Here is a 20,746-nt window from a genome sequence, read left to right as displayed (position 1 = left end):
ATCTGAGGAATAGTGGACATCTTAGACATATTTATTAAAAGTATAATGCATTTCTCATAAGTGCTTGCATCCAAATAAATTGCCTTCAGAGAGCAGCTTGCATTTCTGCATCTCTTGCAATGCATCCACAAGAGACAAAGGTGTCTGTATGTAACAAGTGAATAATTAAATCATTGTAAAAATTAAAGTATATAAATAGCTTGCATAATTTAAAATAAATTAAATTAAAAGCCAGAGTTAAGTGACTCTCTCTGAAGCTTGTGGAGTGTCCCACATTACAGGTGTCGAGCATGTGGTGTGCAGTACGTGTTTAAAGCCCTTGGTCATAGTGCCCTGGTTTTGAGCATCCTCAGCCCCCGTCCAGTGAGAGAGGGGCAGATCCAAGACTGTCTGAGCGATTAAAGGCTAAGGTAATCCGACCCATCCAGTCATCATTGAGCTGGTAGAGGAGGAGTCTCACACACAGGGAGGAGAAAGACTGACAGGGACCAAAGGGGAGTTCTCCATGCGCACACCCTTACAAACATACACACGCAAACTCCTGCTCTCACACATCGCTTTACTCACAGGCAGGGATCTTACACACGAAGGACTTTGCATAAGACAACATCAAAACCAGGATCTGGATAGCTTCACATGGCACATGGTAAGTCTGGAAGCACTGAAGGAACAAGCTTAGTCGGTTTTAAGTACCTTACCATTTTTGAGACATGCATATTTAATTTGGATTGACAGTTAGACAGTATAGAGTTACGGTTTAAATGAGAACGTTGAAACAATCTGACAAATCAGGAAATTAATTTTAGACTGAAACACCAAGAGCATGTCACATTTAAATTTGTTTATGCTCTACACTCGTCTAAACTCTACATGACGGTGAAGATCTGGAACAAATTAAGAGCCTTAAAGTTTTACAAAAAATTTGCTGGTTTCACTTAACAGCTCTGTTGCAAAACCTCCGTGAGCTGCTGTGCTTTCTACATATGCATCTTAACCGAGAGGAATCTCATAAGTGATTGATTTGAAACACTTTGCATTGGAACTAATTCTAGAAATAGTGCTTTGCATGGGAGACCTGACAATTGACAATTGATTTTTAGCGTTTGCATAATACCAAGCCAATAATATGATACTCTACCAAACATTAATGGGAATTGGGTAAAATGCTTAATTTCGATTGGATTCAATACTTAATTAAAATGGAAGATGCCGTAAAATGGTCGTTTTTTTTGCACATCCACCTGCTACTCCATTAAAACAAAAAAAAAATCACATAATGCATTGCTGTCTTTGTCGTACCAAGTGTACAAAGTTAATTCCGCCAGTTTGGACTTTGTGTTTCAGATCTGGAATCCTAAAGTCGGACAGGAATCACCTGAACCCATACTGCAGGCTCATTTCCAAACTGATTTCCATTGCAAAGCCACAATCTACTAGTCTTGGACTTGCGTAACCAGCTATGTCAAAGGATGAGGAAATTCAGAGCCCACCTCCAGAGTGGCTGGAAGAAATCTGAATGTAAACATATATCGGCCTGGAGGAGACGTCATCATGAGAAGGAACCTCTAGGACACTGGTAGAGTACTTAATATTAATACAAACCAACCCACAGAAGGCCCTCGTTGTTGACTGATTACATGGATATACGGTGTGGATGGACAAGCGCCTTCATGAGGGATTTGCCCTCCCCTCCTGCTGCCTGAGGTCAACCCAACACAACACCACCTTGATAAGTCTGGCTTAGCTGGCCACTTGGTAAGGACACATCTTCTTTTGTTAGAGTAAGCTGCTTCTTACAGCCGTGGTGTTAAACTCTGCAGAGCGCCACAGATTCAGGAAGCGTCACAGTGCCAGAGCGCATAGATCATGATCAGTAAACAGGTTGTTACATTAACTGAACCAAGATGCTGAAGTTTTCCATACTTACGGAAGATTACCAAGACATCTGTATTAGGTAATCTTGACCGTGTATTGTTTTATTAGATGAATTACATTGGAAAAGGAAATCTGTATGGTGTTTGTTACATTCGACCACAACAAAGTCCCCTAGGAGAACCTTTGATTCCTGTCCTAGACCTTCAGGCCACCATACATCACCTGAAGTCCAATTGAGTTCAACAAGCTTGACAAAGTCTTTTTTTATCCCATACCTTTGCAAAGGGGATCTCTGTAGTGCCAGGTATTTATGGGTGGTTCAATGTAAACCAGGTTAGAGAAGTTTCCAAAAAGAATCTTTTCGTATTCAAGAACTCCACTGGGGTTAATCCACATTTACTGTTGTGACAAAATCTTTAGCATCCCAAAATGCAGCTGTGGCCTAATGGTTAGTGAGGTTGAGTTGTAACCTGAAGGTTGCAGGTTCGAGTCTCAGTGCTGGCAGGAGTTGTAGGTGGTGGGGGGAGTTAATGAACAGCACTCTCATCCATCTTCAATACCCATGACTGAAGTGCCCTTGAGCAAGGCACTGAAACCACAATTGCTCCCCAGGCGCTGGTGCAAATAGCTGCCCACTGCTCCGGGTGTATGTGTGTGTTCCCCACTCATTGCGGTGTGTGTGCACTTGAATGGGTTAAATGCAGAGCACCAATTCCGAGTATGGGTTACCATACTTGGCAAATGTCATGACTTTCACTTTCAGAAAATTCAGAAAGGCTGATATATTGCAGCTGACCTGTAGCATTGACCCAATCATATTCGTCAATGGGATCTGGTGCATTTTGGGGTGGCAAAGACATGGCAGGTTAAGCTTATATTCATTTGAGCCTTTCAACTCAATTCAGTGAGGCTTATTTTGCAAACCTGATGAAGGTATGTGCTGTAAAATCGATGCATTCGTCCATACTCTTTCCCTCTCGACCTCGAAAGGGAACTCTTGAAATCAGCTTGCAGGTGCAATGTTATCCATCCGAAACGCAACTGTAAGCTTTGACACATCTCATTTTGATCCATGCGTATTTTTCCAGAAAGAAGATCTTGGATGGATGCATTTGTTTTTTCTGCCCGTTCTGCTCCGACATGCTCAGAGCAGGCTGCATTCAAATGTGTCAATCGCTAATCATCAGGATGTTTAAAATGCTATCACACACACAATAGCACAAGGGTTTTATTTGAGTGCAATCTGCTCTTCAGTACGCAGAACTGTCTGGATTGGGGCTAACTTCGGCATTGGCTTGCGAAAGCAAACATTCGTGACATTCAATCCAGACTATGAAATTCCACGATGCAACTGATTTACGGTTTACAGATCTGACTTTCCATTTGTAATAGCTGATAACACAGCTGTTGCCAAACCAAAAACAACCACTCTGGAAGTTCTAAATCTTGTATACGTGAATAAAACAATGTTGAATACATTGCGGTTTTGCATGCATTAATCAGAATGGGATATATATAAAGGTCATGTCCTTTTCAGCTATTGATCATTGGTGTGACACACATGCGCATGTCTCTCCATTGTGCAACTGGGCTTTTATTCCTGTCAGATGTTTCAGTCTTTCCCTACACGAAGTACATTTTTAATACCAACCTCAACAAATAACTGGAGGGAAAGATGGCAGGAAATGCACTCGCAGCATTCACACTGAGTGGGTGAAAAGACCGCTCTAACCTTGGGAATTTGGTTATATGAAGATATCAAATTCCTGCTGGAGTAAATCCTGTGTGGAACCACAAAACTAACCTCAGAACTAAACTGTTGAATACACGGCTCGGCCCACATGGAAACTCCATATAAAAGGACTGAGTGCCTGTCATTCACAATCTACTACACTTCCCGTGTCCTCTGTGTGCTTGTTTAGGGAGTAAGAAAACTGGTTATCCTATATAAAGCTACCAATAGCTACGTTCTTCACCAAAAAAAAAAAAAAAAACCATTGAAAGACTTCTGCTAGAAAAAAAAAAGATGATATTTTGAATCTGGGTGAAACCAATATTGGATCCCAATGAATTTCATTTTATAGAATTTTTAAAAATATATATTTTGTGTTAATATATAAGTTAGTGTACAAGACATCATTTTTGGGTGAACAGTATCTTTAACACATTTTACATTGTAGAAATTCAATTCAATGAATTATCCAGACAAAATATTCTCAGCTGTCTTAACATGGATAGTTCACCAAAGAATTTAAGTATTCACCTTCCAAAATATACTTTCTTTTGCTGAACTGAAAAGAAACGACACTGAAAACATCATACTGAATTTCCCTTTTTTCCTTCCAATTAATATTTTTGTGTTCATGCAAGGTTTGGAATGATATGATGGTGAGAAAATTAAGACCTTTTTTTAGTGAATTGATGTATAAATCAATTGCACAAAAATCGATCAATTGCATAAACCCACTCCACTGAATTCTGCTGATATTCCTCTCCAAATTTGAAAAAAAAAAAAAAAAAAAAAAATTATATATATATATATATATATATCTTAAAGATACAGAAGAGGACAAGGCAGAATAGCATACGACTTGCAAAACTTTAAGGACTTTGTATCTGCTTTCAAAAACATACTTGCACACAGCACCCTTGTGTTTCACAGAATATAATATAATTCAATGCTGTCCAAAGAGAGGTAAAACACTTAGAGAGCTGAAATATATTTAAATTGCACAGTTTATAAATAAAATTGGCAAAAGGCCCAAACATATAATAAAATGAGGTAAAATGTTGGACAGAAGAAGAGTAATATTTATCCTTGTGTAGCAGATCAAACTCTCCATACGAGAGATTACATTGAGGACACCAAGTCAGGTTCAAACCACCTCCCATTTATTGGCTCTGGAAAAACACACGGGACACTTCCCCAGAGGAATATCTGTTGGTAACATCTTCTAACTTTATAGTACACAATATTGACTGGGAAGAGTGAGAAGAAAACATGTGCGTCTTAACTCACCAGAATCTATTTTTGCGATATCTGACCCATATAGTGTAACTATTTAATGCATAATGATGACCATCCATTTTTACTCCATGGAAAGATAATGTTTTGGAAAGGTTATCACAAATAAATACATATTTTTCTTTCCAAATGGTTAAATTTGTGCAGTACACTCTTAAAAATAAAAGGTGCTTTGCTATGCAATAGAAGAACCTTTTTGTCTTAATGGTTCCATAAAGAACCTTTAACATCCGAAGAACCTTTTTGGTTTCACAAAAGGTTATTTTTGGCGAAAGGTGGTTCCTCAGATTATAAAAAGGTAAGAAAGAAATGGTTCTTTAAAGAACCTTTGACTGAATGATTCTTTGTGGAACCAAAAATGGTTCTTCTACGGCATCACTTGAAGAACCTTTTGAAGCACCTTTATCTTTAAGAGTGAACAAAACTCTTGTGAGTTCCACAACACAGCAGATAAATGTCATCGGGAAATGCCACAAGTCAAATTCAAACCCACATCACCTGCATAAGCACCTTGGCGCAACGTTCTGAAGCATGTGTTCTCCAGCTTTGTGCAATAGAATTGTGCAATTTTTCTGTGCAAGTTCATGGCCTGGAAATTGAATGGAATGGGATTTGAAAATTTTAATAAAATGGAATTTTAATTGACTCTTCGCAAAGACCCGCCTCCCTTAGTTACTGTTGCTACATCCTGTTTGGTTTATGATTGGTCAGATCGCCTGTCAATCAAACTGCTGGTGAAAGGTCAATTGGAATTACAAGAATTTACTGAATTTCTGATTATTAATTGAATTATAATTGAAAAGGCATTCTTCATTCTCTACACTGTCATGCCAAAATGAAAGCATGCTGTTAACGCACAATGCTTCTTTGTACAGATATATGCATAGTCCAGCGTAACATATTGAGAAGTGTTAGTTCCAGGGTTATGGTCCGATTTTACTCTCGATGACAGGTTCAGTTTATGACAGCTGTTGTATTTCAGACATAGCAATCCGCACATGGACTGGCTGACCTCCAAATACACAAACTAATGCTAAATGGTGTCTCTCACAGCTGTTGACTTACACTGCCAGTAAACATGTGATTTCTAAGAGCAGATGCTCAGAGCCTTTGTCAATAATTTTTAAAATGAGCCTGGATGTCACATCACATTTGGTTTATATGCAACATTTAGGGTCAGCAGATGATAGGACACATTGGCATAATAACTGATAACTTACCATGCTAACTGCTCCTCTGTTTAAATACGGATTCAAAAATTCAGTACACAGAGACTAGCAAACGGTCTCAACAATAGATGTTGAAATAGTTGTTTATGTAGTCCAGTTATGTAACCACTGGCAGATTTATAAGTGACCCACTTCAACTGCTGCAAACATTTCAGAAACAGAACAGAAGCCCATATAAAGTATCTGGACACTTTTAGACTAATTAGTCACACTTTTAAATTTTTTTTAAATGTCATTGCATTAGATAACAACATTATCAAAGCAAGCGTTTGTCAACGTCAAGTACCTAGTAAAACATTACTTTTTAATTTACTTGACGTCAATTTCCAAAAAGGTAATGCCAAGTAACGCACTGAATTGAATCTAAAATTTTGAAGTAGAACAAGTAAAAAAGTATTTATTGCAAAACACTCCAAAAACAAAGATTTTTTTACATTGTATTTTTACAGTAAATAAATAATGTATATAACATATATAAAAAATGTTTAATGTATTTTATTTGTACAATAAATACATAAATGAATAAATATATTTTAAACACACTAATAAAGTAACAAAATAAATATTAAACCGGTATAAAGAAAGTATTTCTGTGCATATCCAAACGTGTGTACTTTTTACAAAGCTTCTGTGAGACAGAGAGAGAGAGTGTGTGTGTGTGTGTGTGTGTCAAAGGGAGTAAGAGAGTGAGTGACTGAGTGAGTTAGTGTGTGAGCGAGTGTGAGTGAGTGTGACAGTGAGTGTGTGAGCAAGTGTGAGTGAGTGTGTGAGCGAGTCCAGTGAGTGAGTGAGCGAACGAGCAAGTGTGTGAGTGCAAGTGAGAGAGAGAGAGAGAGAGAGAGTGTCAATGAGTGAGTGAGTGAGCGAGTGAGTGTATGAGCGAGTGTGTTAATGAGTGTGAGTGAGTGAGAGAGCGAGTGAGTGAGTGAATGAGCGAGCGAGCGAATGAGCGAGCGTGTGTATGATCGAGTGTGAATGAGCGAGTGTGAGTGAGTGTGTGAGTGCAAGTGAGAGAGAGAGAGAGAGTGAGTGTCAATGAGTGAGTGTGAGTGAGTGAGTGAGTGTGTGAGCGAGTGAGTGTATGAGCGAGTGTGAGAGCAAGTGAGTTAGTGAGTGTGAGTGAGGTCAGTGTGAGCGAGTGAGAGTGAGTGTGTGAGCGAGTGAGTGTGTGAGCGAGTGTGTGTATGAGCGAGTGAGTTAGTGAGGTCAGTGTGAGCGAGTGAGAGTGAGTGTGTGAGCGAGTGAGTGTATAATCGAGTGTGTGTGTGTGAAGGAGGGAGTGAGTGAGTGAGTGAGTGAGTGCGAGCGAAAGTGAGTGAGAGTGTGTGTGTGTGTGTGAGAGAGAGAAAGTGAGGAACAGAGTGAGTGTGTGTGATTGAATAAGTGAGTGAGTGTGTATGTGTGTCTGTGTCTGTGATTGTGAGTGAGTGAGTGAGTGAGTGAGTGAGTGAGTGAGTGAGTGAGTGAGTGAGTGAGTGAGTGTGTGTATCCAACGGATGAGGCGATAGTGAGATTAGCCTGGCTGGCTGCTTCCACACCCCGCGAGCCAATCCCAGGTGTTAGCCCACGTGATGTTAGATAAAGCAGGACGCATTAGTGCTAATCCCAGCCTGATCTTTGGAGTGTGTTCCTGCCCTCCTTCTGCCATCCAGCCTACACCTATCTGCCCTGTGATGGACCCGAGCATTGCGAGGCCTTCACCCAAACATCTGAAGTGACCAAAGCCTTACATTCCTGTTCTGTTTAATGAAGAGCATGAAGTAGGTGTCACACTTATTACAAATTTATTAAGTGGCTTCACCTTTCACCGTGCAGTTTATGGCTCTGACACAGAGCTCTTGAACTCTAGAATGTTTAACTGATGTGTTTTATGGAGCTGTCTGATTATTTGATATATGCAAGTGACAGGATAGAAAATGAGAAAATTTGATTTCTGTAAAATTAAAATCACAGGATTCTTACAGGCATGTCAAATGTCACCAATTTTTTTTTTGTAAATATAATGATTAAGCATTTTTAAGAGAAAATACGACAATTTCTGATTAAAAATAGTTGACACCAATTTTTTCCAGTGATCAACTCTTAATTTTAAATTCAAAGTTCCATTTTTGTGAATGTAAATCTGACAAAAATATGTTCCAAGAAAAATGTGCTAACATTCAAAAGAAGTAAAAAAAACATTCAAAAAAAACATCCAGTTTAAAAAAAAAAAAATTTAAAACATTTTTTTCTTGTTCATACAAACATGAAAGAAACATTCCATTTTATATTTGCAAATGCTATGGGAGCGTTACTTTAGAATGTTCTCTGAACATTCTGAAACTAATCAGCTGTAATATAAAGAAATAAATGAAATTGTTAGATGAACATCCAAACAAAAACTAGATGGCTGAATAACTAATGTTTATGTGCTAACATTTTTTAATTATATTAGAGACCAGATAACTCTAAATAAAGGTTTTATTAACGTTACTGTAAGAACATTGTTCATAACCGAGGGAAACCTTGCCATAATGTTAGCCAAACATTCTAAGAATGATTCCTGTCAGCTGCGTCTCTAAAAAGAGTTTTTAATAACTATACAAAAACAACTAGATCATAAATTATAATTGAAAACTGACAGACATTCAAAAGGTTTCGCTAACTATGCTTTAGATTCTGAGCAGTACATTTCAGTATTTACTGGAGATTAAACATAATGACCAGTTTCTTGAGTTCTGGAAAGTTTCTTACTTGAGTTCGAAGAGTGAACTTGAGAACCTTTCCAGAGCTAATAGAAATTTGCTCAGGAAACAGGTAGTTTGTCACCCTATCTGCTTTCTAATCATTTGCAATTACCAGTAGAATACTTCAGACACACATGCGGTCATAAAAATGACAGCTGGGTGTGTTAAAGTTGACAACAGTAAATGTGACTCTATGGGTGGGTGGAACGAGCAAAACCTCACATCACATCACGCTAACAGAATTAAATTACAACACTACACAAATCTGGCAACATCTATTTCTGTAAATAACGTTTTGTTTGTGTTTGTGTCCATCAGATTATTTACAACATATAAACAATATAAAGTCTGACATCAGTGCAAAACAGCTTTGAGTTATGAAACACTTGAGTTCAAACAAAACAGTTTAACTAACAGACAGTTCTGATTCTAAAATCTGATTGGATGAAGTCGAATTCTATACGAATGCATTAAGTTGTCTGACAAACATAAATGACAATATTATGCATCAAAAAATATTTAAGAAATTAAAACTTATTTAACAAGGATGTATTTCATTGAGACATTTAAATTGAGAGTAAAGACAATGTTACAAAATATTTATTTTTCAATGCAATAATTGTAATACTATTTCACATATTTAACTGTATTTTTCAGCTTCTTTTCTAGTGTCTAATACATTTGGGTATGTACCTATTCCTATAAAAACACCAGAGGAAATGTTATGCAATGCACATTAATATCTCTTGGGTAGCAAAAGCATAAGGCTGACAGGACAGGCATCGAGATCACCTGTGATCTCCAAATGACAAATGTTTGTTTTTTCTGGAATAATGCATCCTAACATACTGTTATCAATCTGATAATATCATAGTACTGCGATGACATCTTTTATCAGATTACAAAGACACGTGCTTCTCAGAAACCATTTAGTGCGACAAGTCTGCATGCTATTTCTTGTTAAACAAGCTTTCTTCTCACAACTACAGATAAGAGATAAGATGGGAAGTTACTGATGTTGTGACAGATGAAAAAGGACAGATATTCAGTCTCTTCCAAAGAAAATTTTTTGTTTTGTTTGCTTCCAAAAAATTCCCACAATCCTTTCTGACAAGCCTTGTTAATGCATTTCTCCCTGAAACCTGAAAAGGTTTAGACTTTACACAAGCAGTTGCTACTTGATAGCATCTGATTAGACCAAAATCTATCCATATATATATTAAAAAGAAATGTATTTTGTAAGCATTATTTAAGTCTTTCTAATGCCAAATTTCATGTTTAATTTAATGTTTCCTTGTACGCATTTGATAAATTTAATAGCAGTTTCAGAGCAAAACTGTTTTAAATGAGTCCAGAAGTGTTTCTCTGTTAACCTTGGAAAAAAAAGAGAAGAGAGAGAAGAAAAAGAAGAGTGAATGGCATTCCATAATCTCCATAAATTCCATTCATTTTTCTGTTATGGATTCTTTATAAAATGCATGTAGAAATGATTTACTGTTCAATAGTAAACCAGAATAAGTTTAGTATCATTGCTTAAGAATTCAGTATTGTGACATTGTTGGCTCCTATAATTAAATGCATTGATAAGTTGGATGTAAGTGGAGCATATGTGGAAGTTGCAGCTTGTGCACGCAAAAATGTAATTTAGTGCAAAATATATATAATATTATATATAATTTCAACCAGTAAATGCTGCTTCTGATGGTTTAAATCATAAAAGTATATGTACAATAAAACAAACATGTTGCATGCACTCTTTGAATAGGACTATGACATCACTAATGTTTTTCTCACGATCAATCAGATCACAGCCGTTTAAAATAGATGAGGTAACACTTAAAATCAAACATACTGCAATTAATGTCAAACTCTATAATCAGCATGAAGTCAGTCTCAAATGTAATTGCGATCATAACGCTCGGAGTAAATCGTGTTAATTAGCAGAACACTACTGTTGGTAATGATTCACCTCAATGGGCCAATTCATCAAACCGCCATCTCTGAAAACTCAAATAGCTGTTTGATTGTTTGTACTGCAACTAAAGGTTGATTAAAGCAGAAAGGCGAATAACCATTAGTGGTAACGTTTATTGGTAAGTGTTCTGCTGTATCCTGAAACACATTTTACTGCCTGTTTACTCTGGATTTCAGAATACACCAATTTTTTTTTTTTTAAACATAACATTGATAGCGTTTTCGTGAGAGTCTGGTTAGAAATATGACCGGAACATGTTTTGATGACATTCATTTAAATAACGAGTATCTATTCATTATCATCTGTTGGACGTTTTGAGCGTTTAGACGTGCCAGATGTCACTCCAAAGTGACGAAGGTGATAATGCCGTTTCCAAAATACACAGCCAATGAGATAAAGCGACCAGAATACAACAAAAATGACAAGATGCTTTCCAACAGCATGAGAAGTTCGTCAAGACACTGAATTCCAGACATATTAAAAAAGGCATTCATTTTTCTATTAAAGACAGTAATAGCTTGTGTTGTGAGTAATGAAGTAATGTTAAGTGGGTAGTAATACCCATCAGGTCAATAATTATATATATAATAATATTTATATATACACATACACACACACCTATATTTGCGGAATACATTTTTTTTTTGCATTGTGACTATATCTGACAATTAAGAACATCCTTCCACCAAACTATATATATATATATATATATATATATATTCACCCTGACCTCAGACAACCAATCAACTCTTTAGACCAGGGCTAAAAATCTAACTTTATTGAATGATGTGGGCCAAAAGTAACTGTTGCAATATTTCCAACTACATTACATTGAAATCTACATTTTAATGACGAAATGAATTTGACATTCTATACATTTCAATGCAAAAAAAAAAAAATTAAGAAATGCTAAAACAATAAGTTAAATTGGCAGACCAAATTATAGGCCAATTTTTGCATGCAAGCACTGGATCGAGCATCTGTACTTTAGACCAACAGATGCGTATTGACCCAGTAAAGCCACCATACATACAGTCAATCTGGCAAAACACCTCCTGCATACGCTTTCTGGATTTGTCCTTTAGTGCTACCCATCTGCAATTTCCTCATTTGGGGATGAGTTTTTTCACCTTCCTTTTCTACTCTAGACAAAACAGTAACTAGTGATAGCAAGGAAAACAAACACTTTTCAGCAAAAAAAAATAAAAACTCAACTGCAAAAACAACACAGCATTGAATAGAGATTCCTCAGAAGAATGCAGTCAGATGAAAGAAAACTGTGTGTGTGCATGCAGGCATAGACATATGCTAGACCTGTGATTAGCTGAATCAACAAAAGACAACAGACAGATCCAGCATGGGACGTTATACCAGCAGGCCCACATCGAAGATTCAAAGAAAGCACTTTAGATTTCCCGAAAACTAGAAGCAACTACACCCATAGCATGTTCAGTTATTAAACATTTTGGTCTTCGTTTTCAACATGCTCTCTCAAAAATAAAGCTTCCAAAAGGGAGTTTTGGCAGCAAGGACATAGAAGAACCATTTCTGGTTTTCCAAACAACCTTTCGGTAAACCATTTTTGAAATTAAAGAACCTTTTGTGGAATGGAAAGATTGCATGGATGTTGAAAGGTCATCATGGAACTATCAATGTCAATCAAACAAAAATAACTCTATTCGATCTCAGCCAGTCTATTTTCAACAAAACACTGAGGTCTGTTTACTTTCACAAATCTGCTTGCATTGAATGGATCATCTCTGCAAACAAGAATCCCCCCTCAGGAAAAGTAGGATTAATTGTTTGGACTTGCCGGTGTACAACGATGTCAGGTCTCTATGCAGGTGGATGCTATGAAAGACACACCTTCATGAAGATGAGGAATCAATTGGGGAACGAGACAATGCATAGAAAGATCATGACCTGAAGAATGAAACTTACTCTATTCATCCTGCACATGTGATGATCTTGAACCTTTCAACACAGACAGTAATTCTTTAGGTTGTATTATAATGCACTTAAGGCCTATTAAAAAAAAAACAGACTGTTTGCCAAGTATGCTGCTGAAAGCAAAGAAATTATAACACTTTAAAGGTTAAGTCACTAAAAGTGCATACTTCATACTAGTTCACCCCACACAAATGAGCGTTTTGTTTTCATTAACTGTAATTTTTTTGCCATTCTCAAGTGGATTATAGTATTTATACTGGCAAGTTCTGGAAAGGAAAAAAAAAAATAGTCCTTTAGATGCATCATCAGCTGCCAGATACTATTAATTTTTGTGTCACATGACAGACAGTGATGCAACCTGTTTAAACAACAATACAAAAGAGATTTGAGAATCACTGCTGAAAAAGAAAGACATTTAATAACTTGAATTTAGATATGTCTGATATTACAATCGAGGCTGATACCCAGTAAAACTATTCTTCGAAAGTTGTAAATGAAAGTAAGATTATTGGAGTAGATTTTAAAAAAAACATATTATATTTGTAATAATTATATTTTAAAAAATTATAATAATATTAGACCGTGTCAGTTTTTCTACTTCAAGATGTTACATCTTTGCAATTACAATTGTGAAAATTACTTGCAATTTCTGAGTGAAAATTGTTTACATGCTAATTTTGGTGTATGGATAAACATCTTATATTACATTCATGCTAATATAAATATTAATATTGAAGTTCTATACGGTTTTGTCTAAATCAAAAATAAAACTATTATAGTAAACCGAATTTATGCAGTTACATTATAATTCACATTATGAAAAACAGTTAAATTATTAGTTAAATGTATATTAAACAGGGATTTGCTAAAGATTATTTTTAACAGTGTAATTAAACTATTCATGTTTTTACGAGCGTTAGATGACGGTGGCAAACTAAATGTAAAAATAAGGATAATGAGTTTACGCTAATAAACGTTCAGTACAGACCCATAATTAATATACATATTCTGTTAAATGTTAAAGGGGGGGGGGTGAAATGCTCGTTTTCACTCAATATCCTGTTAATCTTGAGTACATATAGAGTAGTACTACATCCTTCATAACTCCAAAAAGTCTTTAGTTTTATTATATTAATAAGAGAAAGATAGTCTGTACCGATTTTTCCCGGGAAAAACACGACCGGCTGGAGGCATGACGTGTGGGCGGAGCTAAAGAATCACGAGCGCCAGTAGGCTTTTGCGTTGAGAGCGTTTGAAAGCTGTGACTTTACCTTGAGGAAAAAAACCATCATCCCAAACAAACCATGGCTAACAGTCAGATTCAGCAGTTTATTTATGATCCAGAATCAGATCCCGAGGCTGAAACTGAACGAGAGCAGCAGCAGCAACGACGTCTCTATGTGGTATGTACTGAAACTGTATATATTTGCTTAGCGGATTTGGAAAATGACTAAGTTCCACTTTATGTCGTCTTTTTTTTTTTTTTTTTTTTTTTAAGCTGTACATGTGGAAAGTGCAGTTTGATGACAACATCGCATGTTGTTTACTTGATGTGCTTACGCGCCGATTGCTAAGTTAACAACACAGAGATATTTGAAGCAGTTTTACTCACCAACACACGATCGTGACCCTTTTTCGTTGGGATTGCATCATCCTTAAGAAATAAACGATACGCAAATCCGGGGTCAAACTGGGCCTTGTTTATAAAACAAGCATCTTCGAAATGCAGGGAACAATCACAAACACTTGCACAACTCCGTTGATGCTCTGTAAAAATAAACTCCATCCACTGGTCCCTTAATGCTGTTTTTTCTTTGGTAATCTGTACAGGGTTGTCTTGCCCTGGCAACCAAAAACACACTTCTTTTGTGACATTTCGCGACGCTCTCGCTCTGATCAGTGAAGTCTGTAGTGCTCTCAGTGCTCTGCTATACGGGAGCGCGCACTCTTCCAGCAGAAGTGCCTCAGGACCCATATAAGGAAATTCCGCTCCATCTAACGTCACACAGAGCCATACTCGAAAAAAACTTTCCGAAACTTGTGACAAACCGGAAGGAGTATTTTTGGAACAGAAATACTCCTTCAAACGTACAACTTAATTTTTGAAACTTTGTCGATGTTTAGCATGGGAATCCAACTCTTTAACAGTGTAAAAAACTCAGTATGCATGAAATAGCATTTCACCCCCCCTTTAAGTTATCATGTGATTCAGAGGACTAGTAATAGCACACAAGTGATATGAACCACTCATATGGTGTTTTTATATTGGGTTTAGCACTTTTTAGCAGTATAAATCAACCACTTTAGCTGCATGGCTATGTTAACAGACACAATGTCAAGATGACAAACTGTAATTTCTGTGCAGAGTATTCATTTAAAACCATGCATGTTTTCCACTATTCCTCAGGAACATTTTTACAGTTCACTGAAAGCTTTCAATAAATAAGAAGAAAGCCACATATGTGACCCTGGACCACAAAACCAGTCATAAGGGTTGACTTTTTTGGAAATTGGGCTGTTTACAACATCTGAAAGCTGAATAAATAAGCTTTCCATTGATGTATGGTTTGTTAGTCGGACAATATTTGGCTTAGCTACAACTATTTGAAAATCTGGAATCTGAGGGTGCAAAAATATCTAAATATTGAGAAAATCTCCTTTAAAGTTGTCTAAATTAAGTCAATAGCAATGCATACTACTAATCAAAAATTAAGTTTTGGTATATTTATGGTAAGAAATTTGCAAAAAATCTTCATGAAGCATGATCTTAAATTAATATCCTAATGATTTTTGACATAAAAATTGATAATTTTGACCCACACAATGTAAAGTTGGTTATTGCTATAAATATACCTGTGCTACTTATGCTTGGTTTCGTGGTCCAGAGACACATGATTCAAAAGCTCAGCAACTACTGTGTTTTCTAATGGGTTTGTTTTGACATGTTTTTCAGTTTCAATGCTCCACGCTGCTCTAAGATGAGGGTATGGAAAGAGGTCACCCTCGCCTTCATCCTCTTTGGTGCCTCGCTTTTCCTCCTGCTTATGAAAACCACATCACCTGTTGGGTTCACCTACCTAGAGGCCTTAGGGATTTCATCAGACCCTTCCTCAAACCCACCAGCCACAACATCATCTTCACTTTCCTCAACCTCAGCGAGGAAGCCAGCGCCACGCCGAGCGGTCAGAGCCACGGAGGACATGGGCTTTCTTCTCTCCGAATGTAAGAGAAACCCTTTTTTGGTTTTCCTTAGTAACATTTCCAGTGTGGATTAGGCAGCGTTGACGCAGACATGACGGGAAGGATTTAATATGTCATTCTACAGTCGCCGTTGTGTTTATACCACATGCCTCTGCAGCCAGCGCTGCTCACTCACACAACTCCTCATTTATCGTTCGGCTCACAGTTTCCACACAAACAGTGTCTCTCAGCTCACTTGAGATTTAAGACAAGACCGCCCAGGTGAAAAGAGTCGACATTTTTTATAGTGTCATTCTGCAATATGTGGAGACATTAAAGGGAACGAAATGTTGTTCATCATGCATATAATCCAATAAAAGAAAGAAATAACCTTTATAAATGTGCATATACCAATGTTAACATCTAACCTATACAAACCTATTTACAGAGCAATCTAATTATTCATATACTTTACATAATTACTTTGGACGCACTTGTATTTACAAAAGAAGCAACATGTGTCATGCTTCTCCAGTTGATTTATTACTTTAAGAATTGCAAACATTTTTGTGTTACAAGCTTTCTGAAATGTTGTTTAAATATGCAGATGATGCATTATGAAGTTAAATATGCATGGAATTGTATGGATTTCCAGAACATAAATCTAAACATTGGATAAAGCCAGGTTCAAAATTAGTTTTTCGGTTTGTTGATATACTAGAGGTTTTACAAAAGGGATCTTGGATGTGTCCATCACTCAATAAAATACTCTCAACATGCCGAAAGAAATAAAAAAAAAAAATCAAATCAGTGCAAATTATATATGAACAAACCCTCTGTAAAAAACCTTCAGGATGTAGATAGGAATAAAACTGTAAGTACAGAAAACAGTTTTTAAATATAATTGAACTCTACAGACACAAACATAAAAAAAGTGCAATAGAATAAATAAAATAGTGCATTTTGGATGTTTTCTTTCTATAAGTCTGAAACATCATCTCAAAACCGACCAGTGAATGAAAAACTATTTCTTTGACTTTAGTGTCTTGTCTTAAACTTACAAGGTATGATGGATGTGTTTAAAGTTGTTATGGTAAGGACTGTCAATCAAAAATGCAGAGACAGATAAATGTTTCACCTCATGAAGATTGTTTGAGAAGCAAAACTAAAACATGCCAAAACTGATTTGTAAATATTGCAAAGAAAAGCAGACCTATTATAGAGAATTATTTCCCTACCTGGTACACAATTGATGTCTCCCAGAAGCCGGACACCCATCTTGGTGTCTCTAAAGACTAGCAAATAAATTGAATCAGGTGTATTTGATTAAAAAAAAAAAAACACACAAAATGCTCAGTGTTAGGTACAGCATGGCCAAAGCTGAGAAACATTCACATGCAGTAGAGAAAGACCAGAAAAATACACTAAAGCCATCTTAAAGATGAACATTATTTAAAATGAGCCGTTGAATCCTTAACAAAATGTGCAGGCTAAGCCCTAAACTTTGACACATGATCCATTTCTATTAAAACATTAAGTATGTTTAATTATTGGAGTACCAAGACAGAATTAAATGGAGAGCACATGGAAACTGAAGCTGAAGTTTCCAACTCCTCAGACGTGTCTCCTGAAAATAAGACTTAACCTCATGTCACCTTTAGAGTTTCAAACTGTGCTCGCATTTGCCAAAAAACAAAGTTTCAATCAAATTCAGATATCTCAATACACAATCATATTGAACATTTCAAATGTTACTATAAAGCCCAAAAAACACTGCCTGTATCCACATAAATGTTATGGTTCTAGAGACCAAAGTGAATGTAGATGCCATAAAAATGTAACCAGACACAGATGAAAATGAAAAAGAGTACAACTATATAAAATCCAGGACTCAACAATATAGTTTTTTCTTTTCGGGCAAGTAGTTAACACTATAAATTCAAAACCACACTTTAGCTGGAAAACAATGATGCACAATGCTCTGTAACACATTTTTAGTGATGCTTTCAAGTCATATTTAACCACATTAGTGTTAGCCTGCTAGATTAACAACATAATAATCAGCATAATTGAACCAACAATGTAAAATGCAATGAGCTTGCAATGCATTTACAAATTCAGTGAATATAAGATTTTCCACTGAATTCAGAATGAGGTGCTCGTCTAAACCCAACTTTAGCCTTGTTTTCATTTGTGTCAAATGCTTTCCGCCCTCAGCGAGGTCTATTTTTTCTTACTGTATTTCAACAATTGTTTTATTTGCATCTAATTTTACTTCTAAGGGATTTTAGTAAAAACACCGAAGATAAAATTGATACTTAAAGCAAACATTACTAAGGTTTGAAACACTCTAAAAAGACTGTAAACACTTCTAAGGTGAATGCACAGATGTGTCAGACGAACGAAATGCAACTACGTGTTCCCACAAGAATTAGCACAGTCTTCTATATTGAGACGTTTCTATAAGATAAACTTCCTTCATGGCAGAGAAACATTTTGAAGAAAATCCTAATGAGAAAATCTGATGAGTTTACACAAAATCCAGAAAAGATTTTTTTTACAAGTACAAAAAGCTATAAGGATTTGAGCATAATTTATTTTGTAGAACTAAACGTTAAAGTAATGTTAACAACAGAGTGAACAGACCTTATTTTTATTCATAAATCCAAAACCAAAACCACAGAAACTCTGGAGGGAATCCATTCTAAATGAGCCTGGCTTTGGTTTAATGACATTTCTATTGCCCTAGAGGTTTGTTACCAGCACAGTAACACAAACACACGTTAAATTATGTTTAATGGCACAGTAGCCAAAGTTTGGAAAGCATACACAATTGCATACTTGTATAAAGTATGTTTCTGGCCTAAGAACTCACTTAAGTCTCTTGAATGATGAAAAAAATAACCTCTGAGCATTAACGTTGCTCTCTGGGTGTTTTTCCTCCTCTAGTCTCATACCTCTTCCAAAGTTTCACTGAGAGCGAGCTGAAGAAGGTGATTGCGACCCTGGTGGACCGCAAGGAGAGGAGGATCAGAGCAGAGACGGGACGGAGAACCAAACGAGAGCGGAAGGACCCGAAGCCGTGCGCTCTACACGAGATCGAGGTCAGGGTGAGCGAGCTTGGGCTTGGGTACGGGAGCGACGAAACTGTGCGCTTCAGGTACTGCAGCGGGAAGTGCATCCACGAACGACGCAATTATGACATCGTAATGGAGAAGATGCAGTTATATAAAAGCTCCAGTGAGAAAGGACGGCAAGGACGGGATAATGGGAAAAAAGACAAGGCGCGATACGCCCCGTGTTGTCGCCCTACGAAGTTCGAGAAGAAGATGTCTTTCTTTGACAAGGACAAATTCTACACCATCCAGAATGTCTCTGCGAGAGCATGCGGTTGCGTATGACATTCCGGGAAATATGGCAAATGAGAACGTTTCAGAATTCCGTGGTTACCATAGGAGCTTTGGAACACGCAGAAATCGCGGAAACTATTGGAGAACGTATAGGGCACATTTCTATTTCTATAAAGATGCTGGGAGGGACCCAAAATGCTTCGTTGGAAAGAGTGAAAGCTACAGAAAAGTGAAACACAAAACATAAAAGACAAGGCCTGAATTGTCTAAAGCCTTGGCAACTATTGGATTTTTTTGCTTCTGCCTTTTCAGTGGTTACTGGCACTTTTGATTAGCACAGGGTACTGGAATTTAACCAAAGGTGGATCACTGGTTTAATTCAATGGGACCAAAAGCTGGCGGGAGACTCCTTTCGCTTTCCACTGGAGAACTTCTGCAGAAGAACAAGTTCAGATACAGTAGTATTTAACCAAAGATATATCTAAATATATATTTACGTAGAGGGCTACAGAGACAACTGTATGCTGCTCGCTTTTGTTACGAATCTGAATACTGAAGTATGAAGTGCAACGCAGCTGTGAAAACTACCTCATTTCTTTCTTTGTTTCTTTATTGTTTGTTTCCTTGGAAGAATGTACATGCAATGAATCTTGTTCTACCGCACCCACTTCCTGGGATTACGCTAGTCACAAATATGAATCAAATGTATACAAGAGAAATGTTTCTCGACCGAAAGGATATTATCTAAAACAACACTGTCACTTGAAACATATATGCACACCATATCAAACCCCTGGATTTGACCTTAAAGCCTTGCCAAGGCATGTCTGATCAAAACCAAGTTTCTCTCATCTTTGCGACAATTTATACCCAGATATTTAAGTTTAATAGGAATATAGGCTATCCCACTCCAAAGACCAAAAAGGACAGATGTTTCCTCAAAGTTGTCGTCCTTAAAATACCTTAAGTTCATTTTTCTCATTGCCACATTGCGGTTTAAAAGTCTTTTAGACAATGAGATACATTGTATTTTGGAAACTAATTCCAGGTTTAGTCTTTCTCAGCAGCGAATATTTACATTTATTATCTTTGAACACATTTATGGACATGCAATTGTAACATTTATTTACAAAGATGGAATAATATACTACTAAAAATAAAGGTTCTTCGATGGTTGTTTGAAACACTTTACATTAAACAAAGATCTGTCCTCCTAAGAACCATTTTCTGCTGTACAAGTGTGGCAAAAATTCATTAAATTCATGATTCTTTAGATCAACCTATTGGCTTTTTGGTTCTAAAGCAACAGTAAATAGGGTTAAATCTTACAAAACAAGAAGAGAGGTTATTCAATCTTAAAATCAAATGAAAGGCATAAATATAGTTTGCATAAAGAAAATTATGTCTGTTTATTTAATATTTATATATATATATAT

General features: G+C 36.7%; 1 protein-coding gene across 1 annotated transcript; it reads left to right on the top strand.

The window, feature by feature from the left end:
- Window positions 1–539: 539 nt before the first annotated feature.
- On the top strand, window positions 540–20,648 carry LOC113112505 (neurturin-like). Its single transcript, XM_026278148.1, has 4 exons — window positions 540–646; window positions 1,345–1,755; window positions 15,734–16,002; window positions 18,910–20,648. The coding sequence occupies exons 3-4, from the start codon at window positions 15,759–15,761 to the stop codon at window positions 19,359–19,361; spliced, it is 696 nt and encodes a 231-aa protein (XP_026133933.1). The 5' UTR covers window positions 540–646; window positions 1,345–1,755; window positions 15,734–15,758; the 3' UTR covers window positions 19,362–20,648.
- Window positions 20,649–20,746: the final 98 nt, after the last annotated feature.

Source organism: Carassius auratus, chromosome 2 (genome assembly GCF_003368295.1).
Source record: "Carassius auratus strain Wakin chromosome 2, ASM336829v1, whole genome shotgun sequence".
NCBI classification, from domain to species: domain Eukaryota; kingdom Metazoa; phylum Chordata; class Actinopteri; order Cypriniformes; family Cyprinidae; genus Carassius; species Carassius auratus.
Note: the sequence above shows the minus strand (reverse complement) of the source record. Positions and strands in the feature narration are given on the sequence as shown.